This window comes from Xiphophorus couchianus, chromosome 8 (assembly GCF_001444195.1).
Source record: "Xiphophorus couchianus chromosome 8, X_couchianus-1.0, whole genome shotgun sequence".
In the NCBI taxonomy this organism is placed as follows: domain Eukaryota; kingdom Metazoa; phylum Chordata; class Actinopteri; order Cyprinodontiformes; family Poeciliidae; genus Xiphophorus; species Xiphophorus couchianus.
This window is the reverse complement of record NC_040235.1, coordinates 25,023,461-25,050,964: the sequence shown is the minus strand read 5'-3', so window position 1 is coordinate 25,050,964 and position 27,504 is coordinate 25,023,461. Positions and strand designations below refer to the sequence as shown.

Genomic DNA, 27,504 nt, shown 5'->3' with positions numbered 1-27,504 from the left:
CAGGGCTCTTTGAATCACTCTAATTAATTTCAGAGAGCTGGTTGATTAGTTTGTCTGGTGAGCTCAATTAAAGGAAATCTACTTAAGAAGGATGTTCCACATTATTAAGCAGGCCACAAGTTTCAAGCAATATGGAAAAGAGAAAGAATCTCTCTTCTGACGAAAATCATCAGATAGTGTGGTGCCGTATGACAAGATATGAAAACATTAGATATTTAACAAAATCTGAAGAGTTATGGTACTGTGAAGAGATTTGTGGCTGATTGAGAACAAAGATGGGTTTGTACAGATAAAGGCAGAATGAGGAAGGTTTCTGTTAGGCAAATTCATCGGATTAAGAGAGCAGCTGTTAAAATGCCTTTACAAAGCAGCAAATAGTTATTTGAAGCTGCTGGTGCCTCTGGAACCTCAAGGTGGAGGATCCTCCAGAGGCTTGTGGTGCATCAACCTACTATTGGGCCCCTAACCAGAGCTCACAACCAGAAACGGTCCAGTGGGCCCAGAAGATTCATTTTCAGACTTGTTCACTGATGACTGCTGTGCAACCCTGGATGGTCCAGATGGATGCAGTAGTGGATTGTTGGTGGACGGCCACCACATCCCAACACGGCTGAGACGTCAGCAAGGAGGTGGTGGAGTCATGCTCTGGGCTGAATTCATGAGGAGAGAATCATTGGTTGACCCTTCAGAGCCCTGAAGGTGTGAAAATGACCTCAGGAAAGTATCTGGACTTTCTGACTGATCACTTTCTTTCATGGTTCAAAAGAAAGAGCCGAACCTTCAGTAGCAAAATCATCTTCATCATGACAATGAAGGCTGCAAGGAATATCACTGTGTCATTGGCTGCTATGGGCATAAAATGGGAGAAACTCATGGTGTGACCTCTGACCTCAACCCTATTGAGAACCTTTGGAGTTTCCTCAAGCAGAAGATCTGAGGGTGGAAAGCAGTTCATATCAAACCAGCAGCTCTGGGAAGATTTTCTGACATCCTGCAGAGAAATTCAAGCAGAAACTTTCCACAAACTCACAAGTTCAATGGATCAAGAATTGTGCTGTGATATCAAAGAAGGTTCTATGTTAACATGGAACTTGGCCTGTTATGATGTTTTTGATTGAAACAGCTTTTGGTTTTAGTACATGTGAACACTTATTGCTGCACATTCACAGAATGACCGTTTGCAGTTCTTTATAATCCATAAAATGTTTAGAAAATCTGCTGAGCATAATAATTTGGAACAGTTCATTTTGAGTTTTTTATTTTTGAAAAAAAAATCCTGTTCTCATGGGGAGCTTTGCTCAGTAAAATTTGATTTATACTGTAATAGTTCATGACTTGAAAATTATACTGACCATCATTTGCATTGACCATTTAAGAAAATCTGAGAAAATATCACTTGCATAATAATCTTCTAACACAGTGTAGAGGCACAAAGCTGCTACAAATAAGTTATGAATTTAACAGGTGTTGGAAATATGCTGTAAGGAAACGTGGTAACATGACTCCATTTATTATTTTTGGTTTCATGCTTCATAGTTCAACATCTTTTATGATTCAGTGGGAATCAAATGGGAGTCAGAACCAAAACAAACTGGAAAACAGCACATTACAAACACGGCGACATACAGTTTCATTAAATCACACGCAAGATGTGAGAATGTGGCAATTTATCCCCGCAAGTTGTTAAAAATAAAAAAAATCTTAATAGCAAAGGAAGTGGATAAAAATACATGATTACTAAATAGTTTGTTTCAAATTAACACATAAAAACCAAGAGAAAAAAATGATCCATGGTGAGGTCAAAGATACAAGCAACTCACAAAATACATAACTGAGTGTGTAATCTAGTAAAACCTAAAAAGGTAGAAACTCCTGCTTCACTGTGGTCTGCATGAAGCAGATGGCGACTGAAACGGCGAGGCGCCGCCGCCGCTGCGCAGGATGAGGAAATGAAGTGGAGCAAGAGCGTGACTTCACCTCACCCCCTTTATTGCCTTGCAAATCTGCCTGTGTCGAAAACACACAGCCCTTTGCCCGGACATATCAGCAGAGCGCCGGCCTGGATCCTCTCCAGACAGCTGATGGTATGTAAAAAAAACAAGAGGGAAAAAAAACACCTAGAAATGCAACTAAGAGATGTGTTGAACAAACTAGTTCTTTTCCCCCCCCCCTCATTTAATGACTACAGAACTGTTGTTGTCTTGTTAATGAATATGCAGCAGCTCTGCTTCTGTGAAGCAGGAAATGAAAGCGTAGCCTCAACGAGGGCAGAGTTGCTCTAATTCTTTGCTGGTGATGCCAAACGGCTCTGAAACCATTGAGAGTTTGATTGAGGCAACTGCTGGTTAATGGATAACTGAGCGGAGGCTCAACCTTTAGCAAGAATTTGTTCAGCCCAGGCCGTGAGTCATGTGAGAGCAGAAGAAGGACCCTGAAGATCCCCTGCTTTTGTTTACCACACAGGTGGGACTGCAGCTGGACGGCTTTTGTTTGATTTCATTCATATGAAGCTGAGTTTGATCCGTTGGGATTGAAAGATACTATGGTGAGTGTAAAACTTTTTCTTTTTTTAAACACAAAAGTTTACTTTCGGGCTTATTCTAATGGATATTCTTCATATTTTAAGTGGGTCCCCGGTTTTCAGCTCGACTCAGTTTACCTTTCTTTTGTGATTTAGAGCTAGTTTATGTCAAACAGGTCCAGCTGAAAATAGGTCAGGCGTCAAAGCGCTTCCTGTATAGAACAGTACCAGGAAGAGAAGCCCACGGCAGGAGCTCCTCTGTGAGCTTCTGCCTGCGAGGCTTTCAGTTTCCGTTGAATGTTTGATCCCCGACCAAAACTGAAAACGGTCGCCACCGTTTGTGTCCCGTACAGGCTGAAGCGAACCCTCAGCCGGCCGACGCGGCCTCCTCCGGCACGTTCGACCAGGTGCAGAGTCAGGTCAATGAAGTTAAAGTTATACTGAAGGACAACATCAACAAGGTGCTGGAGAGGGGCGACAAGATAGACGACCTCATCGGGAAGACGGACGACCTCCAAGCATCTGTGAGTACGAGACAAAAAAAATGAAGTGGAAGCTTGAACCAGGCACTCTGTGCCACAGGTGTCAAACTCCAGTCCTGAAGGGTCGCTGTCCTGCAGTTTTTAGATGTGCCACAGGTACAAAACACTGGAATGAAATGGCTTAATTACCTCCTTCTTGTGTAGATCAGTTCTCCAGAGCATTGCTAATGACCTAATTATGCTATTCAGGTGTGGTGCAGCAGAGGCACATCTAAAAGTTGAAGGACTGCGGCCCTCAAGGACTGGAGTTTGACACTCCTGCAGTCTATGCTAACACCAGCTGCATTTCCATTAAGTCACGCAACTTAAAATGACAAAACCACATCTGCTTCATAGAAAGAAATCGATGTCAAACTGTAATGAGAACACATTTTTCGCATCATATGAGTCACATGATCAGCAACCGGATGTTACTACTGGAGAAAACAACAAAGAAAACAACAGGAAGTAGTAGGGGGAGGATGGATTGTCTTTGGTTCTTTCGTACGATGTGTGGCATCGTACAACTCATAAAAAGTTGTGTCATTCCAACGTGTTGAATCCACCGCTCTTCTAGAAAATAACCGACTACACTTTCCCCAAAACGCCGCATACGTAGCCGCGCCCAAGCAGAGCTTGTCACGCCAACACCTGAATAAGACGCCATCGTCTCCTCTGATGTCTGATAGATGGTGATTGTTACCGCCTCGACTATATTATGAATATCTTTCATGTAACTCTTTGCAACTGTCGCTGCCATGACTATTAATGACTTATCGCGTGAACAAGCTTATTCACATGTGATTTTGATTGCATTTCTCATGTAATGGAAACACCACAATTGCAAAATCGTGCTGTTGTTGTTTTTTTTTTTTACATTAGCGGAATATAGACAAAGAGTTTTGCTCATTTGTTATGGAAAGTTTGTCACTGCCAGTCTCCCATAAAGTTTTGACTGGTGAAGAACCAACGCAACAGTACAGCTCAGTCTTAAAGACAAAATTAGTCGCCATGGGTACTGATTAACCAGCGAATTGACCTACTAGACAAAAGTATCTTTAAACTATGACCTGTGAGACAATCACTGCGATCTCTAGTCCACTCATTGTGAGACAACCAGCACCATTTGACTGGACCTCTGTTGAATTGGGTCGGTCATTTTAAACAGTCTATCACTTATTTTATGGTGCATATTTTTATTTGTCATGATTTTATAGAACTCAGTTTTCACTTTGATATTATCATGGTAAATAAGATGTAGAACATAGCTTAAAAATAAACTAGATTATGTTACTGAGGATAGCAGAGGATAAATGATGCAGTAAAAAAAAACAGCATTATGCAGATTATCCTGTAGGAAAAAATGAATGTAATGGTCAAGTATCAGTCCGCATACGTTGTACTAAATTTACAAATGCATATATTATATATTGTACTTTTTAACTGAATGTTTTTACTAGAGCGTTTTCTCTTGAAAAGCTTGCATCCACACACGGCTTAGCATCCGCAGATCAAGTTTCATTTCTATACAAATTAGCCTGGGTGTGCTGGAGAAGTTTTAAATCTGTTCCTACATCGTCACCCAATAATCGCAGACATACAAGGACAGCTGCTTTCAAGTTGTTTAATTTCCGACTTCATTTCCCCTTCAAAAACAGCAGCATAATTGATGTGTTTTAACATTTTTTGATGCAAAAATGATAGATTTTTTGTAGATTGGAACACCGTCAAATTAATGTCACGTTCATCTGAGGGTTTGAATTATGTATGTATTTTTTTTATTTTTACCAAAATGTTCTCATTCCAAAAGGGACAATTATTGTATTAAACACAGAATAGAAATGTTTTATTTATCCAACACAAAACGAGGCCTCCCTAACCAAGAACACTGAGGGGGACAAAAAGAAAGAAAATATACAAGCATGGTGGTGGCAGCATCATGTAGTGGGGTTGTTTTGATGTCTGGTTCTGACCTCAAATCCACAGCTAGATTTTTGACACTTAGGTGTTTCCATAGAACATAATGATTCCAAGGATAAATTATTATGGTGAATTATTGGCTTATAAAATAACACTGGATTTTGTTTTCCTGTTTTGAATTGTTGTAAATTTACCAAAGTAAAGCTAATCTGAATCTCAATCCAACGGGGACAGAGCGCATTGCTGAGTGTCTCCTTCGTTTGGTCTGTTTTGATATAAAAAAAACCAGTTACAAACGTCACGTTCCTTGCGGCGCTATTCACATCTTCACGTGTAAGAAGTGTGTGTTGAACATGCACCCAAAGTGGAAATGAGATTCGCTCTGTGATCAGATGCAGGCTTGGTCGGGTTTTCGACAAAGAATCAGATTTAAAGGTCGTGTCCGAAAAAGCCTTTACGTTTACTTCATTCATTTTAGCAGCAAAAGCCCAGAGAAGGAAAAAGACAAACAAACCTTGAGTTCAGCTACAACCGATAAGCAGAGAAGAAATGCTTAGCTCAAAAAATGATTAAGAGATCAGATATGATACTGTGTTCAGAAATAACAAGTTACATATGTACTTCCTTTAATTAGAGGGAACTCATCAACGCATGCAGACACTTCAGTGTAGTCAATGCCCAGTTCTGTACTGCTAGCAGATTTGCTTTAAGTGAAATCATACTTTACCTCACTTCTCTGCTCACAGCAACAGAGTTAAATGGACTACCAACGTAATCAGCGGTCAGATACCAAATCTTTTAAGAGTGAAGGTACAGCTTTGACTATGCCATCAAATTTTAAGGTGCAGACGCTTTTACTTCTTCAAACATCAGATTTAATCTGCGTTTGCTCTACGAGAGGGAGAAATAGCTCCCTCTCGTAGTCTCTTTCTACAGAAAGTCTCTTTCTGTAGAAAGAGACTTTGCTCTTTCTACAGAATTCCTGAGATTATTTGCTGGAAATGTACTCCCTAATACTTTCCTGTATTTTAATGTATTCAAACACTGCTGATACATTATCACCAACAGTGACCGTACAGTGCCGTTTGTGTTACTTTCATGAAAACAGTCCGAATGTAAACAAAGCAGTTTATTATTGGCCCAATGTGACGAGCGGCCATGTTTAAAATGGAGGCCGAGGCTGGTGAGACAGCACCAAACTCTCACAGGAGGAATTCAAATTTCATTCAGTTCCACTTCCAAACTAAACTTTCGGACTTCCTCCAATGCAGCAGAAACCATTGTGTCTTCTTGTAAATGCTATTGTTTCCTTTGGCTGCTTTGATTAGTAGCTAAGGTTACGGCACCCAGTGGAAGCCTATCAGAACGCTGCATTTCGTTTATTCACTGAAAATAAATTCTTGCCCAAATGATCATTTTTAGAAACTTAGAGTTGCTCTGGAAAATCACATCAAATTAACCGAACAGAAGAAGCACTTTTCTGATTCCAACCCAAATGAACCAGTTTTCCAACAGAACTTAATCTTAGTAAAACAGAGGTGTCCAAACGTTTTGCCAGGTGGACCAAAAATCTCATGTTAAAAGGGCCACAAAATTTTTTATTTTTTTTTTACCTTAAATAAATGAAACAAACAATACATTTAGCAAAATGAACAAAGATTCATAAAGAAATTTGATCTCTAAATTATATGGATCTGTAAATGTGACATTTCCTACATTTTTCAGGCGGATGGTTTTCTGTCTTTCTTTAAAATGTAGCTAGTCGAATTTGGTGAATTGGTGCACCAAGTAAAAGTTGCTAAATGTTTGTGGACCTGCTTCCTGTTCAACTAAATCGAAAGCAAAAAGTCTGCAAAGTACAAGAAAAAATACTTATGTCATACCTAAAATTCAGAAGATTTTAATATATCGGCACCAGAGCTCATTTGTATCATTCTTGTTGTCTGGGGCCACACAAAATCATTCCATGGTCCACAAATGGCCCTTGGCCCACACTTTGGACACCACTGCTACAACCATTTGAGGAGCTAGAGTGAAAAACTCTTCACACTATGCAGACGGAAGCTGACTTGTCCCGTACTATAAACCCATTAGCTTGCTTCATTCATGTACACATGCAGTAAACTACCATGCAGTTATTTTGAAACAGAAGCATTATGATGGTACTTTCGTATTTCACAATAAGAAGCCTCAAAAACAGGTGGAGACGGATGAAGCCGTCTTTAAGACCAACACGCGGTATCGGCAGGTTACAGCTTGTCGGAGCTAGCTAGCGAGGATATATTAGCAGCTAGCAAAAAGTAGCTAAAAAGTAAATATAAGAGGTTAAATAATTTGTCCTGCCACGACAAAATTCAAGACCTGCATGACTTTTGCCACGTCTTCTCTTATAACCCACTTTCCGTCTATTTCACTGTCAAATGGATTCCAGTGGTGCCAGAATAGACCTGTGATTAACGTATTTAATGTCAACTTTTATTCATGAATATAGGACATTTTAAGACTCTAATTTCAGGAGAGAGAAAAAAGTAAGACTTTTTAAGAATGTGCAGACACCCTGCTAACACCTTTCATCTGACTGGAAGGGCTAAACATTTTGAAGTTGTCCAACTTAAAACTTTTGCAGGAACCTAAAGATTAGGGTGATTGCAAAGAGGCTGTTTCAACCTCAAAAAAGGTAAGAGGGCATCCCCAAAATATCTGTAGAAAGACGTGTTGGTCTATCACCAAAAACACAGAAAACATCCTGAAGATTGTGGTTGTAACATTAGAAAACAAGGGAAAAAGTCCAAGCATGTGCTTTCTCAAAACCCTGACAAATGTCCTTCCTTCACAACAGCTTCGTTATAATTTGCTCTTTTGCTTTTTCAGGCCGACTCCTTCCAGAGAACGTCGACGCGGGTCGCCCGGAAGTACTGGTGGAAGAACATTAAAATGATGATCCTAATCGGTGCGATTGTGCTGATCATCCTGATACTCATAATCCTTGCTGCCTGCAAGGTCATTTAACCTTTGACCCCACACATCCCCCACCCCAAAGCGGAGGCAATCGCCACCAGACGACTAATTTGCACACATAAAACGTGTTGTTTTATATCTCAGAGATGTGTATGTAAATTCTAATTTAAACAGCGCATGACAATCCATTAAGGTCTCTATGATGATGTGAAAAAAAGAGATTAAATATAATAATAATGAAGTTTGCTGGCATGGAACCGTGACACTCCAGATGAACGCAAAAACCAATTTGATCCATGTTCTTCAACAAAACACAGACGAGAGCTTTTGTTTGGTTGTTGTTGGTTTTTTTTATTATTTTTGATCATTTTAATGTCCGATACATCACGTGTATATAATGTACGTTTATGGATGTCAAACTCTGTAAGAATATTTGTATTATATGACTGATGAACACCATAAAGTAGGTAAAACTGTGATCTCGTCTCTTTGCTGCCGCCTCTACAAGCGTCGGTCGGGACGACGTGAAGCAGCGAGAACTTCAAACACAAACCGGGGAAGAACGAGGACGTGAGAAAACCCCGAAGCGATCTAAACGATTCCAAAAAGAAACAAACAAAAAAAACCCAAAAAAGACACTGAAATACTTGGGTAAATACAGGAGAAATGTACGGTGGGTTCAAAGCAGTCTTCGTTTTGCTTTTCATAAACTAGCCATGTCTTTAGCCGGATCGTCTCTGTGGCCGACGCGTTCGCCTCCGGAGCCTGCGGGAAACAAACAGGAACAAGTCAGCCGTGGATGAGCGACACGTCTTCAGCTACTAAAGAAAGACAGGAATCCCCTGTTTTTAAACGGCCTACGTGATAAAAGCAATTATTTTTTCTTTACAGTTTTACAGCTTTAAAATGTGTATAAATTAAACTAGGGATCCTGACGAAGAAGTCAAAATACTAAATGGGAAAAATAAAATTAAAAATACGTTCATATCGGTCAAAAGATACAACATTATGGTGAGCATTACATGCAAATTTATGGAATTGTGGTGACATTTTGATTGAGTGTGTGTGTGTGTGGGCGTGTGTGTGTGTGTGTGTGTGTTTTTTAATCAATGGATATAAGAAGAAAATGTGTTACAGGGAAAATTAACAAAAAGAGGAGTCTTTTCCATCGCTGTCAGTAAAACAAAAACAAGAACAATACATTTACACAAATTAAAAGCACTTTATCCCCCAACACAGTAGAGTCCAAACCAGGCTTAAGCTCATGGACTACTTTAGCTAAATAAAGAAACAAGCATTTTTTTAAAAAAATACATATGTTAATATTAGGAACTGGAAAATCCAGAGAATGACGAATGTATCCTTTAGGAAAGCAAATCGTTATTTATTCATACGTTATCAATCGTTACTTGTGGGGGAGTAAGGGCCTGTGAAAAAACCACAGTTACATGTGTAGATTTTTAAATTCTTACATTACAAAAGACAGTCGCAGAAAAAGTATAGATAGATATATATTTATAAAATAAATGAAGGAAACAAATGGAAAGAAAGATGACAAAGCTGGACGTGTCCCTTAATTGTTTTTTTTTTTAGATTAGAAATGCGGATACAGGATGTTGTAAGACCATACCAAACGGCAGCATTCGAGAGCGTATGCTTCTCATACCCGGTCCGCATTGAGCGGGCCCTGAGAGTATCTGGGAGTCAGCTCATGGCCTGCAAGGAAGCTCCGCTGGCAGGTACAAACAAGGTATGTCAGAGTTAGGACACAACACACTCTTTCTTTTTTTTTTCCTTTTTCTGTTTTCCTTTTGCACATCCTTAACTTTGGCATCCATTTACTGTAGTAGCAGTAGTTTACCTGTTAACTTTACGGTTTAAAACGAAGAAAAACAACAACAACAAAGAGAAGATTGCAAAAAAAAAAGAGGCAGCGGAAGATTCGGCTGCTCTTAAAATTATTGTCACAAGAACCTTTTACGTTACCACTACTGTAAAGCATTTAAGAAAAAAACGAGAAAGAACAACAGAATTACACAAATATTATAAAAACACCAAAGTTAAAAAAAAAAAAAAAAAGCTAATTGAAGTTTTTTAACGGTGCTTAGTATGTGGTTGGTGGTACGTACCTCCTTGGAGGTGGAGGGTTTGTCCCTTTAATACGGTTTGTAACTGTTGGTGTGGCCACCACGCCGTGGTGACTTCCCATATCCACCAGACTGATCTGCAACAGCCACAACCTGCCGTCACACCGTGTTACCTTGGCAACGGCAATACATGTATCTATATATCCACAAATACTCACTGTTGTAGTCAGTATATCCATAATAATTGTTGTAACCAGAGTAATCATAGCCTCCATAGCCACCATATCCTTGATTGCCGTAACCATAATTTCCATAATTCCCATATCCCGGATTCCAGTAGTTACCATAGCCCTGGTTCCAGCTTTGGTTGGGACCTGCAGACAAATAGCACAGACTACAATGTATTAATAGAAGATCATCTATATGTTGTTTTTTTTTTTTTGCCGGCCAAACTTCAAATATGAACTTTATTTTAGCAACAACTAAAACAGATAGTAAAAAAAACTGTATTTTTGCCGTGGCTCTACTGAATTCTATGTTTCAACCACATAATTTGACAATTTAAGTGTAAAACACAAAGATAATATTACAAAGCATGACATTCAGAATAGTATAAATAGGAATAATATGATGTTCTTTAAGTGCAGTAGCTGATTAATTTGAGCAATTATTCCTTTCTCACAACAGCAGATTCTGCCGGACAACACATTTTCCCAGAAATTATCGTGATAATCAATAATATTGTTGCTTTGAGAACATTTTCAAGTAAAATGCTGTCAATGGCAAAAATGATGCAAGTTCGCCCTCTCAAAGACTAATACGCTTTAATTTTGGTAAGAACATTTAGCAATGGAACATCTTAAACATCAAAAATAAGACAAAACACGTAAAGACAATAAATAAATAAAAAAGCAAACAAAAACCACACAGAACCAAAACCATAAAATAAAATGGACTATGAAATCTCTGTAAACCAAATTTCCTTTCAAACATTGTTAACTATGAGATTAGTTCTCATAAATCTGTTTTGGGTCATGCGCTGCTTTTCTGCTTCATTCCCTGAACTGACCACCAGGTGGAGCTGGAGGTCTGCCGTTAGAAACTCACCCCCACCTCTCCCTCGAGACCTGGACGAGTATCCTCCTCTGCCTCCCCAGTACTGCTGCTGCTGGTACTGCTCCTTGGACACGGCCACCTTCACCTCACACTGAGGGAGCCAATCACACTTGTTTATTGTACCTTTTAAAGACGCTGCTACACGGGTATTTATGAAGCTACAAGACAAAAAAAAAAAAGACAGATGGAACCTTGCTGAGCCCGATATTGTGGTACTTTTTCTCCATGATCATCTTCACTGGGTCCTCCTCCTGGAAGGTGATGAAGCAGAAGCCCCGCCGCTTGTTCGTTTTGGTCTCCATGGGAAGCTCGATGGACTCCACCTGATTATTTTACAGCACGGACATGGCATCCCGTGGGTTTAAGAAAAATAACATAAGAACATTTGTAAGTTAGGAGACCACAAACCTCTCCAAAGGCACCGAAATACTCTCTGACTTTCTCTTCGGGCGTGTCTGGGGACAGCCCACCTACAAAGATCTTCTTCACAGGCTCCTTGCTCTTCATGGCCTTTGCTTTTTTGGGATCAATCACTTTCCCGTTGAGTTTGTGTTCCTTCTGTGAGGCAACCTTCATGGAAAGAAAGGAAATAGAACAGCAGAAAAGAAATAGAGCCTTTCAAGGCATGTTTAGCATAAGAAACACCAAATACATTAGGCTGATTTTATAGCAGACCTGTGGATGTAGTCTCAAAAAAAAAAAAAAAATACAAAGAAAATAAATGCAACTCTGCAGAGATGCAGTAATGGGCACTGCTAGCTAAAAAGTCAGTTGAGCTAAGATTAAAACACTTATCATAAATATTAGTTCCACTAACACTATAGCGCTACCAACACTACACTTAGCCGAAGCTAATGCTAAAGTCCTACACTAACATGGTATTAAGCGGAAGATAATGATGAAATGCTAACCAACATGATATTTAGCAGAAGATAATGATAAAGTGTAACACCAACATGATGTTTAGCATAGGCTAATGCCAAAATGCTAACTTCGACTGAAATCCTATCTGCCCTTGAAGTACTACAACCACCATAACAACCAATAAGCAAAATTTCAACACAGATGTCGAACTTTATTCCACTGAAGTTTTATAAAACAGCAAAGTAAATTAGCACTTTAGAGCTTATCAGGATATATTTCATCGGGGGAAGGAAGCGAAGTGCGCTAAATGTTTTCAAAGTTAGCAAAAGCGCTAAATGAAAAATGAGCTCCAGTAATGTGTCCTCCACTGCAAAGATGGTATAAAAACGTCTTAATGCGTTTCCATTGCGAAATATTTCCAACACCACCAACAGTAAGTCCAAACTAGGTTTCAAAGAAATAAAGTGTAAAAAAAAAAAAATAATAATAATAATAATTATATTTTGCTTAACAAATTTCAGATGCACAACAGAATTTCTAGAAAAGCGCAGCCTCCGGCAGCAAAGGGATACCTTTTCAACACTTTCTGGATTTTTAAAGAGCACGAAGCCGAAGCCCCGTGAGCGCCCGGTCATAGGGTCCAGTTTTAACGTGCAGTCCACCACCTCCCCGAACTTTGTGAAGTAATCCTTCAGGTCCTTCTTGGTCGTGTCCCAGCTGAGCCCTCCAACAAACATCTTCCTGTTAACAAAACAGTCCACTTCCCTTAGTGCTGCACTGTTTACTGTACCGCAATTGTCATCACATTAGTAATAATGTAATTGCAAAAGGCAAAGTGGATAGTAATGCAATAAATACGGTTGTAGCAATGTGACTTTGACAATGTCACAGAAAATCCTAGTTTGAATATTGTACATTTATGAATTTGATCATAGAAAATACTCATTTGCTTCTGGCAAATTTATGACTTTGACTGATTTTCCTATCAAACATATTCTTAAGGAGCAAAACAAGTCCATCGATGCACCGTGAAGACAAACTGCTGTATGTAAAGCTGTATAAAACTCTAGTCTTTGGATTTTATTACTAACGCAGACACTTTTTCCCCCCTCCAGACATGTTTAGGTGCCAGCAGAAAAAGTTGGTCATTAGGAATCCGAGTCGGTGACAAACTATGATATACTGCTCAACTATATTAACATATTACAAACAGTAAATATGAGTCGAGTCGCCGTAAACATACCCTTCATCCTCCTCATTTTTACTAGCGTCAATCTTCGATCCGTCGGCCTCTCCTCCCATCATCAGGCCACAGTCCCCAGAGGCGGACATGGGATCGTCACAGTTGCTCTCCCCATCCTCCTCCATTCTCATCATGCTCGGGTCTTCGCTGAATTCATAATCTTCCGACATGTCTCAAATTTATCAGCACCTGCTTCCAACGAAAGGGGCTCCAGAAAGGAACACAAAACAATCCAATGCGAGAAGGAGCTAAGCTAACGGTACAGCTGACAGCTAGAGGCTAGATAGGCAATTTATTATCAAGTGTGTTTAAAGGAAAAAAAGCTGGTCCGTATCAGGCGTTCAAAGTCGGCTTGTAAAAATCTATTACAAGCTAAAGTAAAATAAACGGATTGCGTTTCAGAAGGAAAGAGATAGAATTTTTAAAAACAATAAATTTAAGGGTTAATTTCTGAGCGTCGTTTTGTTTTCGTCGCAGTGACTCCTTCTGCGCTTTCGAAACACGTCGGTAAACAAAGTGAAATGTTGAACAGCGCCATCTATCGTTTCGACGTTTTTAACGGAATTTTGTATACAGTATTGCATGTTCATTTTAGTACTAAAAACTACGGTGGCCGACAGGTGCAAATGCGCAGCAAAAGAGAAAACATGCAAACAAACAAAAAACACGCGCATAAATTAAATGCGGCAAGCAAAAAGCGAATAAAATGCAGCAAACAAAAAGAGAGACGCAAACAAAAAAGAAGACACCCCCGAATGAAATGCAGCAAACAAAAAGTGAGACGCAAACAAAAAAGAAGACACCCCCCCGAATGAAATGCAGCAAACAAAAAGTGAGACGCAAACAAAAAAGAAAACACCCCCGAATGAAATGCAGCAAACAAAAAGTGTTGAAAACGGAAGTGCTCCAGACCACTAGGGGGAGTCAAAGAAAATAGTATTCATTTCTATGGGACCAGATGCAAGATTCAGAGAAAGAAATTTGAAAGAAAGTAAAGGTACGTATAACTATATTTCTTTTCAGAAATATAGTTATACGTACTATATAACTATATTTAGTACGTATAAATACTATACGTACTTATATTATAAAAAGATACGCCGTCTTTTATAATATTATAGAATAACAGAATAATTTATGGGTAGCGTGATAGACTTTGTGTCAGTCATACCGTTCTGGGCTCGGTCTCGATTTTCTTTGACTCCCCCTAGTGGTCTGGAGCACTTCCGTTTTCAACACTTTTTGTTTGCTGCATTTCATTCGGGGGTGTTTTCTTTTTTGTTTGCTGCATTTCATTCGGGGGTGTCTTCTTTTTTTGTTTGCGTCTCTCTTTTTGTTTGCTGCATTTCATTCGGGGGTGTTTTCTTTTTTGTTTGCTGCATTTCATTCGGGGGTGTTTTCTTTTTTGTTTGCTGCATTTCATTCGGGGGTGTCTTCTTTTTTTGTTTGCGTCTCTCTTTTTGTTTGCTGCATTTCATTCGGGGGTGTTTTCTTTTTTGTTTGCTGCATTTCATTCGGGGGTGTCTTCTTTTTTTGTTTGCGTCTCTCTTTTTGTTTGCTGCATTTCATTCGGGGGTGTTTTCTTTTTTGTTTGCTGCATTTCATTCGGGGGTGTTTTCTTTTTTGTTTGCTGCATTTCATTCGGGGGTGTCTTCTTTTTTTGTTTGCGTCTCTCTTTTTGTTTGCTGCATTTCATTCGGGGGTGTCTTCTTTTTTTGTTTGCGTCTCTCTTTTTGTTTGCTGCATTTCATTCGGGGGTGTTTTCTTTTTTGTTTGCTGCATTTTGTTCGCTTTTTGCTTGCCGCATTTAATTTGTGCGCTTGTTTTTTTTTTGTTTGCATGTTTTCTCTTTTGCTGCGCATTTGCACCTGTCGGCCACCGTAAAAAACACCGTTAATTGACAAACACAACAAAGCACTTGAGATAGGTTTAACCTTAAATAATACAAACGCACATAAATATATTGGGGGGTTACTACCAAGTTATTTAATTTTATTTTTGTGTTAAAATGTTGTTGAAAGGGTGGTAGTACTGTTTTATTATTTTACCAAATAAATTGCATAGCTAAATGTCGTTTTTCGTCAGCTGTAAGCGGGAAGTCATAATTATTAACAGGAATAAATACTTGAAAACATAACCCTGTGTATTTAATTTATATTATGATAGTATTACAAAATACCACTCACAATATGGCGTCTACCTTGACGTCAAAGGGGATAATATCGCCACCTGCTGGACTGGAGACTGAAGTGACAGAGCAGAACATGTGAGCTGGTCGTAGCTTTGTGCGGTAGCTAACTGTGGTGTAATGGCGTCTTCAGTCAGTTAGAGGTAAACCCCTGGTTTACCGTGTTTTGTTGCTAAACTCTACCGTGTCCCACCTGTCCGGCCCGGAGAAGCGGGAAGAGAGGGGCGCTGCCGGGCTGTAACATAGTACTGCTGCAGCTAGCTTAGCTAACGTCAGCTAACCCACTGCCAGCGGTAAACGCTCGGGTCAAAAATGGCCTCGGTTTCGATTCCTGCCTGCACCACTGCACTTTTACTGGACATCGAGGGAACCACTACGCCGATCACGTTTGTTAAGGCGAGTTTTACTTGTTCAAAGAAAATTTTAGCTGTTGTGCTAACAGCTTTCTGGTACCGGCTAGCTCATAGTAAAACATTGTTTTTTGGTTTAAAAAACAAACAAAAAACAGCAAATGTCTTTATATTTCGTGTTTAGCTTTCCTGCTTTTATTGTTTGCTCAGAAATCATACAGATCCCTTATGCTAGCTTCACCTTCTACGATTAGTGACGTAAATAGCGCTTTCCTCTCGTGAAGGTCGACGTCATCAACCAAGCCCCTTATGGAGATTGTTTTCCTTTTTTTGGTATTTTACACAGTCACGTCTGTTGCCATGAGAATTGCCAATTGTCTTTGCATTTTACTTAAGGTGGTATACCAAGGTGGTCTGAATGCACCATAATATTAGATCCAATATAGGTCTTAATTTTTTTTTTAAAGAAATACAAACAATTAACTTTGTGTATTGGTGATTTTATTATTTTTTCAGGACATACTGTTTCCTTATATCAGAGAGCATCTTGAGGATCATCTGTCCATGCATTGGGAGGAAGATGAGTGCAAACAAGATGTCCACCTGCTCAAAAAGCAGGTGCGTTGTGTATTACACTGAGAATCACTGGAGATCTGAAAAACACTCAGCGACTGAACAGAGGAGGAAGTGCTGGCGGCTCTCCTGCGCGTCAATCTGACAGACCCTCTAAAAGCCCGGCCTGTCTTTTCAGATCGAAGAGGACATGAGGCAGAACCGGGCGTGTCCCGTCCACACCGTGGACCAGACGGTCCACACGGACGAGGAGAAGGCCATCAGGGAGGTGGTGGAGAACGTGATGTGGCAGATGGCGGCGGACAGGAAGTCCACGGCGCTCAAGCAGCTGCAGGGCCATATGTGGAGGGCAGCCTACACGTCTGGGAGAATCAAAGGCGAGTAAGTACGCCGATGTGTTCGCTCGCTTCCCAAGGTTTAAAAAGAAACTTTTTGTTTTTTAAATGACTACACTTCTTGACGACGCCGTGTGTGTGTTCCGTTTGCGAACAGGATCTACCCCGACGTGGTGCCGTCCGTCAAAACGTGGCGGGAACGCGGCCTGAAGGTTTACATCTACTCCTCTGGCAGCGTGGAGGCCCAGAAGCTCCTGTTCGGATACTCGGTGGAAGGAGACGTTTTAGACGTGAGCCGCTCATCTAGACTTAACGGGGTTTTTGCTTCCGCGGGGTTCGGACCGGCGTGTTGTCCCAACTGTTCCGATCCTGTGTGTGATTTCAGCTCTTCGACGGCCACTTCGACACCACGATAGGAGCCAAAGTGGACTCGAAGAGCTACGAGCGGATCGCCGAGCGGATCGGCTGTCAGCCGGAGGAAATCACCTTCCTCACCGACGTTAGCAGAGGTGAGCCGCGCTTCGCCGCCACGCCGTGTTGGACCGGCTGGGCCGGAGGAGCCGGTTACGCTGGCTTCCTGTCTGTTCTGCTGCTTCAGAGTCACAACGGCTCTGAAAAACGTTGACTGAAAACGATTAAAAAACAATTGAAGTTTGAAAAAAAAAATAGAAATAGATATAACTGCAAATTCAGATTTGAGCTAATTTCCAGTTTTTCATGGAGTGATTGTATTAAATTTCAGTAACAGAGTGACATTAAAAGTACCAATTAATTTATTTACACCAATTTTTCTTATTACTCCGGAAACTTTTTGCAAATGTCAACATTTAATAGAAGAAAATGTAGCCGTCATTTAAAAAAAACAACGTTTTATTTACATTAAAACCTAAAAAGATGAATAAAATAGTTGGTATATAAAAATTACAGCAGATTTCCTGTAGTAGATATTTACCAAAAAAAATGTTTTTTCAAAAAGTGAGGTTATATTTGTGACTCCAAGTTGCTTTATTTAGCTGGAGTGATGAGACAAAAATGTCTCTTTGGATTGTAATCATTTTTGTCAAATAGTTTTAATACTTTGGCTTCACTATGTGACTAAGCTACTCTCGTACCGGACTGGGCGTCAGGTTAAGAGGCTTCAGGTGTTGTTATATTTAGATCTAGTGTGATCCGTCCAAGTTCACGTTGGAAAAACTCCTGACTGCGTCGTAAACGTACGGTGAGCTGTCGTCGTACTCAGGCTGGAGAGCGAACCGGCCTCGCGGTGAAAGCTTGTGTCGAACCGTCCAACCCGAACTCACCCGTGGTTTTGTGGTTGCAGAGGCCAAAGCGGCGGAGGAAGCCGGGCTGAACGTCCTGCTGGTGGTCCGGCCCGGAAACATGGAGCTGACGGACGAGGAGAGCGCTCACTACAACCTCATTACCTCCTTTAGTCAACTTCAGCTGACGGGGCGAGCTTAACGCTGACCCAGTCCGCTTCTCCTCTACCATCCCTGACTTTCTTTCCTTTTTTTTAAATCTACTCTGGTGTTCTTGATTTTGACTGTTGGCAGGAACTGGGACTTTTTTTTCATTTTTGTTCACTGTATGGCTAATTATGTAGCCTTGAATAAGTACTCCTCTTCCTCAAACGTTTCCATATTTTGGCATTTGCCACATCTTCAAACTTCAGTGTGTGTGTGTATATATATATATATATATATATATATATATATATAGTAATAGACCAACAAAAAGTTGTGCATAATTGTGATGAAAATGAGGTACATGATTTAAAAAAAATCTGTTGACCAAATGTTTGCTGCGGCTCTTGGGCTCAGTCAGGTGAACATGATGCTGCCACCGCCGTGTTTTCTTGTGACTTTGAAAGTTTGCCGTGTGCCCTGCATGGTTTTGAAGCAAAATTCTCTACTGATCGCTTCAGTAGGTCTCTGCTTTGACTAGGCCATTCTAACACGAGGACATTGCTCATCAGGGTCACTCCACCTCCGTGTTTTACGGCTTTCCAGCAGGTTTTCTTTCCATCAATAGAAACCCCACAACATTATGCAGCCACCACCGTGCTTCACAGCGGAGATGTTTTCAGAATGGTTTGCATTGTTGCTCTTCAAGCTGTGTGTATGTGGGTTTTTTTTTTTGAACAGTTCTTTAAATATCTCTACAACTACAACGCCGTTTGTTCTCTAACGAACCTGTGACGCCTTCACAGAACATCTGGGTTTCTCAGTCTCTCCAGGGAGATGTTCTTGCAATTTCGCTTCATTTTCAGTTTCATCCTTTTCTGACCAACCACTGCAACTCTCCACCTTAATCTAAAAGACAAGCTAACCCATGCAGCTCTGTCATATTAAGCTTGCTGCTACCCGTTTCGCAGCCATTGCTTGTCAGTCAATCCTTTTCCGTTTCTCTACAGAAGTTGCGCTCGCTGTTGCTTTCCACATATTTAAAATACATTTTTATTGCCAGTCAGTCAGAGATTAGACGTTAGAGCAGAGGCAGCAGCAGGACAATGACGTGGGGTTTTTTCTGAGAAAGAAAAGATTACAACTTGATGAGAAAATCTGAGGAAAGGGAAGGTTATGTGCAACATTTCAATTTTTTTTACAAGACCATGTTATGGTAAAAATAAAGTTTAAAAAAAAATCACAAATTTACTTAAAAGGTGCTGCAAAATGAGTAATTCTAGGCCAAGACGTAGATGAAAACAACTAAAAGCTCTGTCCACTGCGATTTCATTTAAGGGCATCAGAGTAAAGCAGCTGAATAGAAATAGCTTCAGATTTTTATTTGCTAAAAATGTTTTTATTTCCTTCTACTTTACTGTTATTTGCTCCTTTTTTGTTGGTCTATTCCATAAAATAGAAGTTTGACAAATTGTGGAAAAGCTGAATGCTCTTTGCTTGGCGTTTGTACCCATGAAATCACGGCAGAAATGCCTCCTTCATTTGTACAGAGTGATGTAACGACCAGAAGCGGGAGGTCGGTGTCATGGCAACCCGAACTGGACTGCGAGACTGTGGATAGGTGCTCTACAATCGCAGAAACTGTGAGGTCACTTTCTTGACGTTTGAACTTTTAGGTGAACCGTGTGTCTGACTTTCCAGCTGTTTGTGTACGAGCGTGATGTAACCGTTCCCATTTTTGTAAAACGTCGTTTGCCCGTGCGACTACGAGACGCGCTACAGTCGGAACCTCTGGTCGTGTTTTAGAGAGTAGAATCACTGTGTAGAAGCACTCTGCCGCGGCGCCGACGGGAAGCCAGAGTGTGAGAGTCTTAACCCCACCGCAGGCGGACGGCGTCTGTCTTAACGTGTGCCATCTGTGTCGTCTGTAACGGAGGAGAAAAACGATGCCGGAGCGACGATCAAATGTGTAAACGGAGTCGGTACTAATCCAGAAATAAACACCTTCTCACACACAAGACGCCTGCGTCTCTTTAGTTTGAGCAGTTTTAAAATGAAACTATGAAAGCATTTATTTCTTTTTTTTTTTTTGACAAAACTAAACTTTTACTATTAGGAAACTGTCGGCATCTTCCCTTTGAAGCAGAAATGAGTTTTTAGCTAGCAGCTATTCAGTGTCACTGTTATGATAGGTAGGGGATATATAAGATTTTGTATGAACCAAGTTTAAATAGAGCCACGGATGTACAATAACGAATAAAAAAATTCCATCTTATTTCACTTGGACACTTTTTCCTTCCACTCAACTTCCTACCCTGTCTAATATGCTTGGATAAATCAATGGAACATCCAGCTTTAATAATTTTGTGGTTTTCTCCTCAACGTGGAAGGCGTCAGTTATTTATTTTTTATTTGTCTTATGTATTTAATACTCAGAATTAGTAAAACTGATTTTTAGCTTTTCGTAGCTGTTAGCCTGAATGATTTACATGAACATCTGAAATATTTCCCTGAGTCTGAGTCCGAGTAGGACTTTCTGATCTGATCTGCTGAAATGAACCTTTCACATATATGACGCATACAGAACTAAAGAGAATAGAAATGAAGTACAATACTATAGTAATAACATCCATTCTTGTAATCAAAAATAAAAGTACACATTTTTCTGTCATACAAATCTCAACTTATTAACTGAACACTTTATAGCTTTAAAAATTTAAAATCTATTTGTTTGGCATCTCCTCTAGTTTGGTGGTATGATATTTTTACCAAGGCTAAACCAGCCATATGTTGACTTCCTATAACAAGGAGGTCAACATTTTCAAAGGATTCAGTCCAGAACCTCATCATGAGTTCTACTTTTCCTCTGTCTACTCGTCAGCAGTTTCACACATTATAATCCAAAAAATTTTTTTTAGAGCTCACACATTGTTCTTCAACTCCATGTCTCCAATTTCAATGATACGAAACCACCAAATGTCCTCTATTCTGCCCAGAATTTGTGATAAATTTAAAGTTCCTGACGTATTTAATTTTTTTCGCACTGCGACTCAGCTGTTGCATCGATTCAATCTGATTTATACAAGCCTGCCTGTCTGCCGTCAGGATCATAGTGTCACATCCAGCTTAGCGGCAATCAGCACCAGTTAGAAGAAATAACCAAACTTCCTCAGATGTAGACATGAAGCTGTATCAAGTATCTCATTAAGACATCTCAAATTATAAAACGAAGATAAAACAATATATACGTGAAACATTACTACAAAGCATAACATTGACATTGTAACCAACTTCAATAGTGAGATATGTTCAGGTGTTCAAACACAAGACCTTGTGGCACTCCTATAGCTCTGGCTGCTGCTCTCTGCAGCCATCAGCGTCTTCACGCTGACTCTGACGCTCCACCACGTCTCTGCACACCACCTCAAAGCGGCAGTGACGAAAGTCGATGGCAAAAGTGCTGATGTACATGAGGAAGAGCATGACCACGGCCCACTGGCAGCGAACCGTGTGCATGTGGGGGATAGCAGCCAGGACTGCATCGGGAGAGTCAAGGATGAAGACGGGAAGGCAATAACTGAACATTAAATCTCACAAATATAACATTAAGACAAAAAGCAAACAGTGGTGGGCTGCTAACGCGCTAATAGCAGAGCTAATTTTTCGTTCAGCGATTTAGCCCTTTTAATAATTTGGAAAACGTTTACCCCACTTATGTTCCCCTACATGAATGTTTCTAAATTTACTTGGCTGTTGTGAAAACTAATGTTTAGTTTACTGTAAGTGCTTCAGAGTCAGCCTAACTAACATTTTAGTTAGTGATTCCCACCATTGGTAAACAAAAAAGAATCCTAGAACATTTCTGCTAATAACCAACAGGCTAATTAATATCCTCCAAGTAAACCGTTCTCTGTCTCAGATCAACAAATTGGAGCTCAGAAATGTAATATTTTTCTTCTCACTATACAGTAGACACGTTGCATGTTATGGTTTATATCTGGCAATTTCAGGCGTGTGCACAACGCTGGAGGGCAAAAAGACTTCTTTTACTTGCCACCCATAGCTGCACTGTCGGGGTAGAACAACTCTATTAATAGAATAAAACCTGGAGATGTAGGTATTATGATTTAATTCAGTCCGCCACAGCAAAAGAAAAATAATTCAAAAAAATGTTGAAGAATGACTCAAAACCACTTGTGTTCTTTTTGCTCTCTGTGTTGGCTGCACTACATGCAGACTTGTTGCCATTAGCTACCACAGCGGTAGCTAATCTGCCACAGCGGTAGATTAGCACAGCGGCGTTTGATTAGCTAATTTAAACACCTGCTCTACACCAGAGTTGGTGTGTAGGTCGCCTTTCTTTATTTTGTAACTGAACCGAAACACAAAATTCTGCAGCACACCTACTTGGTAAAATTGTCAAAGTCAAGCTAGCATAACTTACCTACTTCCCTTTCCTTTGCTATTTTTTTAAAGGTACAACTTTTTCTTGACCTTGTTCTCTAGTTGTTGTAATGTTGACAATTAGTAGCAAAGCACTGCGTCCCTTTTTTTATGTGTCACACGCACATTTAGGATTTAGCGCATTATGTTGACATCTTGATAGCTAAAACCAATTGTCGGCTAGCAGGATTTTGCCCTCCAGCAGTGAGCTGGGGGACGGGATCTTTGTGATGTCACACTGCAACGTGTCTATAGGCAAGGAGGCAAATATGGAAGAAGGTACTCTGGACAGATTAGATCTATAATGAAGCTTTTGGTATTTGCTTCTAAAACCCTGTGTAAAGGAAAAGAAACTCTAAACACACCATTCCTACAGTGAAAGATGGTGGTAGCAGAACCATGCTTTTCCTCAGCAGAGACAGAGAAGCTGGCTAGAGGTGACGGGAAGATGGATGTAACTGAACACAAGACAAACCCAGAAGAAAACCTGCTAGAGGTTGGAGAAGACCTGAGACTGGGTCACAAGCTTGTCTTTACCCGGTACTACCAGTTGTCAGTGTGAAAGGATACCAGACTTCAGTATAATGCAGAGAGAGATGGCCGCAGACAGCACCAAACGGCCGATAGCAACCACCTTCCCCTGGTTGTTCAGGTTAACTTTCCAGGTGATGTAAGTCTGAAGCCAGCAGTACAAGTTGCCCAGTCCGAACGCCAGGAACGTGCCCAAGTTATGAGTCACCCACATCTCAAGGAGCTACAAAAACAGACGCGAGTCAGTCTGTCACAGTCCGGATTTGGAGTCGATTTCTTAACGATCGGCGGTTACCTGGAAGTTTCCCACAATCGTCATCCCAAAACAGGTGATGGAGAAACACACCACACTGACAATGTTCAGCCACCGCTTGTCTAATTTAGTCTTCAGCTGAAAGTACCTGAGGATGCCCACGACAAACGCTGAAACAGAGGATTGGTGAAAGCGGGAAGAGCCACAGGGGTCAGCGTACCAATCATGATCAGAAAATTTATTCAAAATAGAACAATTGGGATTCATACCGCTTAAACTTTTTCATATTTTGCCTAACAACAACCACAAACATTAATATATTTAATTGGGATTTAATGTAAAGCGAAAATGATACATGATGCTAAACATTTTCTTTTTTTTATACAAATAAAAAACTGAAAAGTGCGGTGTGCAAAAGCATTCAGCCTCTTTTTTTTCTCTGCGTGCAACCAGTTGCCTTCAGAAGTCGCCTGGTGACGCCGTCAGCCTGGACTTTGTATCTGAACGGCGTTTCTTTACCTGCGAACGCTGCCAGGTTCAAGATCTCACTGAAGTAGCAGCTGGCTGGGGGGAAATTCCCTGTGAAGCTGAGGAAACACAAAGTACGATAAAATAACAGCAAGCAGCTCCGGCGTCACTGTTAGAAGAACGTAGGACTAGTGCAGTGTGTACCTTATGTAGGGAGGATATGCAGATAGATTTCCCTTTCTAGAAATAAAAAAACAAACAAAATAAGATCTTATTCCAGGGCTGCACTGAGTAAATATTGGTTGTCCCTCAGAGAGGGTAAGTCGTACCTGTATGCTGAGGTCAGAGGCAGCACTTTCCCATCGTAGAGAGCTATGAAGTACCTGTTTGAGGTGGCAGAACAGAAGCACAGCGGCGTGTTAGGAACAGGATGCGCTGCAGTGGTGGAGCATGGACCATTCAAAAGACGTCACATTGTACCACTCGGCTTTTACCAAAGTTTGTGAAAGTGGAAAAAAAAGAAAGAAAAAGAAAGTCAATAAAAATAACCAATCTGCTTTTTAACTAATGGTGCGTTCACGTTTTGAGCGTCAGGTTTACATTCAATGTCTACGTGGAGCGTCAAAACGCTCCAAACGGTTCAAATCGCGCCACGCTAGACGCTCGAAATGCGCCACATAGACTTTGAATGTGAGGCTGACGCGCCTGACGCTCCAAACGCGTTTGGTGTTGTGGAGAAATAAAAATGTAATAATCAAGGATATTCATTTTTGTGTGAGTTTTGCATATTTCGAATATTGCAATCACACCTTTTGAATATCAAATGTAATGCTTCCTACTGCTAAACTGTGTGTTCCCATTACAGTTTGAAATGATTCAGCCGAGTAGTAAGACGAATAACCTTGTTTGCAAGCAACAGTTCGATAAGGAGCGCAGATTATGCTAGAACAGGACGTAGCCGTACGGAGTGTTCTACCGAGCAGAAGTATCTGGTAGAAAGGTGCAACATCTAGTACGAAGAAGAAAACGCGACTCCTCCAATGGTTGGTAGTCAAGCATGGAGTGTTTTATGCAGGAGAGGATTTGACAGTTTGTGTCTCGGGGTGCCGGGATGAGAGATAAAAGTATGAAGTCCTCACTCTCACACTCAGACACGACCTCCTCCTGCAGGGACTCATTGCTGTCCGTGTTTGTGGGCGAGTTGTGTCTCCATTTGGCCAAGTGCATTGATTTAACGAATGTCTTGTGAGTGATTTTATATTCTGGTTTGTGCCTCATTTTTGTGTCTTTTCCGAAATATCTAAGAGCCGGGTTTTTGAAGCGATGGTTAACCGAGTCTCTCAACAGTGTGAACGCACCATTTAAATTCACAATGAAGAATGGCATGTTGGAGATGATTTGCACCGTTCAGTCATCAGTAGAATATGTTCTTTTCTTGGAATTACACTAATCAAAACCTCCTTCTAATTGGTAAACAGGTTTTTCATGTGAATGTTGGTCTTTATGATGGTTTATGTTTGGCGATGAGCTCTATGAGGATGGAAACACTCATTGCCATCACCCTAATCTGTCCACAGATTCTCTATGGGAATAACATCGAGACGTTGATTTTTACCTCAATCACACAAAGCAAGTCAGTAAAAGTAAAATATTTCTTTAAAACTAAATCTAGGGATATAAACACTGTTGGACTTAACTATATACTGTTTATATTTAAATAATTTTAAACATAAGAAAAGGTGAGAACTCATTTAATAGTCTGATAAAGGAGTTTTAGCTCAGTTTACTTAATTTTTTTTTTTTACCATAATAAGATGTTTCATCATTTCTTAATAACTATTAAATTGATATTGAGGAAATGAAGAGTCCATTTTTTAATGGTAATTCACCTTTGCATATTTCTGTTTTATGAATACATTAAAGGTACTGATTTATATATATACTTTTTATATATCCTGCTTACCATTTTAAGATTTTAGGAAAACCTTCTTGCCATTTGATTGTCCAACTCAAAAGCACATTAATAAACTATCGATGAGTCGTGTTGATTCTTGAGTTGTTTTTGTTTTTTTTTTTGTCCAATCTCCATTTAATGTTTAGGCATCAACTCTTTATCTGAATAAAGGTCAAAAAGAGGTTGAACTTACACGACCCAAAGTCCAGCAGCAGTAAACATGGAGAGGACGGGAGGCAAGAGGACCAGCGGTCTGCACCACCACATGTTCACCATTCTGATGTCACACACACACAACAACACACACACAGCATTACTTCACATAATGATACTGAGCTCTTTGTTAGCCATTAAGCTTACAGAAAGCAAATAAGTGTTTATGTCGTCTGCAGTTTTTCCATTTCTAGTTGTCGGTTTTATTTTCATGCACAAATACACATTCACATATGTATATATAGCACAAAATGAATATATTTATACACATTTTGTTCTTTTAATGACACAAGGTTAGTTAGAGGCAGAAGAATTACGTCAAGGTCTGATGAGCCTTTACCTCTGGTGCTGGAAGGGTTCCAAGTCTTTGGAGATCTTTGGGGTGATTTCCTCAGACACACAGCAGCTCTCTGGATCCTCTTCACCTTGACTTAAGGCCTTTTTTATTCCGTACAGATGTAAACGAGTTGACTGCTCAGAAGGAAAGCCCACGTTCCTCTTCTCTGCAGGAGACTTTAAGGATGTTTCACCTGAAAATGCTTACTGGGTCACTTTCCCATGGCCCGGTCAGCTCCACCCATCTTCTCTTTCTCAGTCAGAGGCGTCATCAGATTTGTTGCAAGACTGACTGCTACCAGAGACACTTCCCTTTAATTTCGCTTTAAATAACGTAGTTTTGAAATGAGTTGAATTAATTACTTCCGTTCCTTTAATTTCCCTTTAAGTATTTTTAAATTGAGCTGAATTGAACGCATCTCCTATTAGAAATATCACATGTCCCTCTTTTCTTCTTTTTTTTTTGCAATGAAACTAATTATTAAGATACATTTTAGGGCAGATAAAGGCAGGATAACGTTAAGCTAATTAAGTGTGAACCTGAGCCATTAAACTTGGTGAAAGGAAGCGCGTTTTCCTTGCTGCTCTAATGATAGTTCTCGTCATACCTGGAGTGACAGTTTTACTGAGACCATATTTTAACGCTTAAATTGTCGAAAAATACCGAGAGAAATCTGTTCTGCCGCCAAACAATAAATGGAGGGAGTCAGACGTAACGACGTCACAAGCACGTCCCGACACGAAACGTCGCATTCCTCCGTCCTCTGGCAGGACGGCGAAGGCGGGTGTTTCACTGTGAGGCCTCACCTGTCCCTGGCTCCGGTGGGTTCGCTTCAGTGCACCTGGGTTCCGTTTAATAGAAAATGAACTCTCTCTTTTCCATTTTCATTCAATAGAAAATGAACTCCCTCCTGCTGAAAGCTGATATTTCCCGATGCTTTAGCTGCATTCAAACCGGTACATGGACGGAAAAAGAACCAGGGTGCCCCAGGGCTCCACCCCCCCCTCCACCCTCTCTCTAAATACAGTGTTTTTATATGAAGAAGAAGAAAGTCTGCACAGTGACGGCACAGAATCGATTCTGATTGGCTCATTTGTTTTCTGTAGCAGGAGCTTCTTGAAATGCAGGTGAAGGACGGAAAACACTGAATCATGTTTGCCTCACGTTGTTATCGAGAGTAATAAAATTATTTTCTTTTTTTTATCATTTAAAATAAATTTACTTAA

General features: G+C 40.3%; 4 protein-coding genes across 7 annotated transcripts; 2 read left to right on the top strand and 2 right to left on the bottom strand.

The window, feature by feature from the left end:
- The first annotated feature begins 1,902 nt into the window (after positions 1-1,902).
- On the top strand, positions 1,903-8,543 carry LOC114149393 (vesicle-associated membrane protein 8). The gene is made up of 3 exons (XM_028025218.1): positions 1,903-2,084; positions 2,875-3,045; positions 7,834-8,543. The coding sequence occupies exons 1-3, from the start codon at positions 1,950-1,952 to the stop codon at positions 7,969-7,971; spliced, it is 444 nt and encodes a 147-aa protein (XP_027881019.1). The 5' UTR covers positions 1,903-1,949; the 3' UTR covers positions 7,972-8,543.
- On the bottom strand, positions 8,267-13,400 carry hnrnpd (heterogeneous nuclear ribonucleoprotein D). Of its 3 annotated transcripts, XR_003596493.1 has the most exons (9): positions 13,231-13,400; positions 12,560-12,728; positions 11,532-11,693; positions 11,315-11,446; positions 11,115-11,214; positions 10,226-10,381; positions 10,050-10,144; positions 9,551-9,652; positions 8,267-8,685 (listed from the first exon to the last, which is right to left on the bottom strand). XR_003596493.1 is itself a non-coding variant. In XM_028025216.1 (8 exons), exons 1-7 carry the CDS (start codon positions 13,398-13,400, stop codon positions 10,077-10,079), a joined length of 957 nt encoding a protein of 318 aa, XP_027881017.1. In that variant the 3' UTR covers positions 8,271-9,652; positions 10,050-10,076. The 3 variants fall into 3 exon arrangements, 2 of the variants coding, with proteins under 2 accessions (XP_027881017.1, XP_027881018.1); XM_028025216.1 differs by having other exon boundaries at positions 8,271-9,652; XM_028025217.1 differs by lacking the exon at positions 9,551-9,652 and having other exon boundaries at positions 8,271-8,685.
- A 2,050-nt stretch (positions 13,401-15,450) lies between these two features.
- enoph1 (enolase-phosphatase 1) lies at positions 15,451-20,097 on the top strand. The gene is made up of 6 exons (XM_028025512.1): positions 15,451-15,814; positions 16,285-16,386; positions 16,520-16,722; positions 16,834-16,966; positions 17,062-17,185; positions 17,998-20,097. Exons 1-6 carry the CDS (start codon positions 15,731-15,733, stop codon positions 18,135-18,137), a joined length of 786 nt encoding a protein of 261 aa, XP_027881313.1. The 5' UTR covers positions 15,451-15,730; the 3' UTR covers positions 18,138-20,097.
- tmem150c (transmembrane protein 150C) lies at positions 18,804-27,281 on the bottom strand. Of its 2 annotated transcripts, none has more exons than XM_028025514.1 (8): positions 26,282-27,281; positions 25,922-26,005; positions 24,104-24,157; positions 23,979-24,014; positions 23,826-23,893; positions 23,349-23,476; positions 23,093-23,276; positions 18,804-21,615 (listed from the first exon to the last, which is right to left on the bottom strand). In XM_028025514.1, the coding sequence occupies exons 2-8, from the start codon at positions 26,002-26,004 to the stop codon at positions 21,422-21,424; spliced, it is 747 nt and encodes a 248-aa protein (XP_027881315.1). In that variant the 5' UTR covers position 26,005; positions 26,282-27,281; the 3' UTR covers positions 18,804-21,421. The 2 variants fall into 2 exon arrangements, with proteins under 2 accessions (XP_027881315.1, XP_027881314.1); XM_028025513.1 differs by having other exon boundaries at positions 25,922-26,007; positions 26,290-27,280.
- Positions 27,282-27,504: the final 223 nt, after the last annotated feature.

Bases quoted from the DNA above. Each gene is read 5' to 3' on its own strand.
- LOC114149393 (XM_028025218.1), top strand. From the start codon at position 1,950: ATGAAGTGGAGCAAGAGCGTGACTTCACCTCACCCCCTTTATTGCCTT. The intron at 2,085-2,874 runs GTATGTAAAAAA...TGTCCCGTACAG, and splicing joins TCCTCTCCAGACAGCTGATG to GCTGAAGCGAACCCTCAGCC. The intron at 3,046-7,833 runs GTGAGTACGAGA...TTGCTTTTTCAG, and splicing joins CGGACGACCTCCAAGCATCT to GCCGACTCCTTCCAGAGAAC.
- enoph1 (XM_028025512.1), top strand. From the start codon at position 15,731: ATGGCCTCGGTTTCGATTCCTGCCTGCACCACTGCACTTTTACTGGAC. The intron at 15,815-16,284 runs GCGAGTTTTACT...TTATTTTTTCAG, and splicing joins CGCCGATCACGTTTGTTAAG to GACATACTGTTTCCTTATAT. The intron at 17,186-17,997 runs GTGAGCCGCGCT...TTGTGGTTGCAG, and splicing joins CCTCACCGACGTTAGCAGAG to AGGCCAAAGCGGCGGAGGAA.
- hnrnpd (XM_028025216.1), bottom strand. From the start codon at position 13,400: ATGTCGGAAGATTATGAATTCAGCGAAGACCCGAGCATGATGAGAATG. The intron at 12,729-13,230 runs GTATGTTTACGG...TTTTGTTAACAG, and splicing joins AAAAATGAGGAGGATGAAGG to GAAGATGTTTGTTGGAGGGC. The intron at 11,447-11,531 runs GTTTGTGGTCTC...TAAAATAATCAG, and splicing joins ATTTCGGTGCCTTTGGAGAG to GTGGAGTCCATCGAGCTTCC.
- tmem150c (XM_028025514.1), bottom strand. From the start codon at position 26,004: ATGGTGAACATGTGGTGGTGCAGACCGCTGGTCCTCTTGCCTCCCGTC. The intron at 23,477-23,825 runs GTAAAGAAACGC...CCTCTGTTTCAG, and splicing joins GAACCTGGCAGCGTTCGCAG to CGTTTGTCGTGGGCATCCTC. The intron at 23,277-23,348 runs GTAACCGCCGAT...CTGTTTTTGTAG, and splicing joins CGATTGTGGGAAACTTCCAG to CTCCTTGAGATGTGGGTGAC.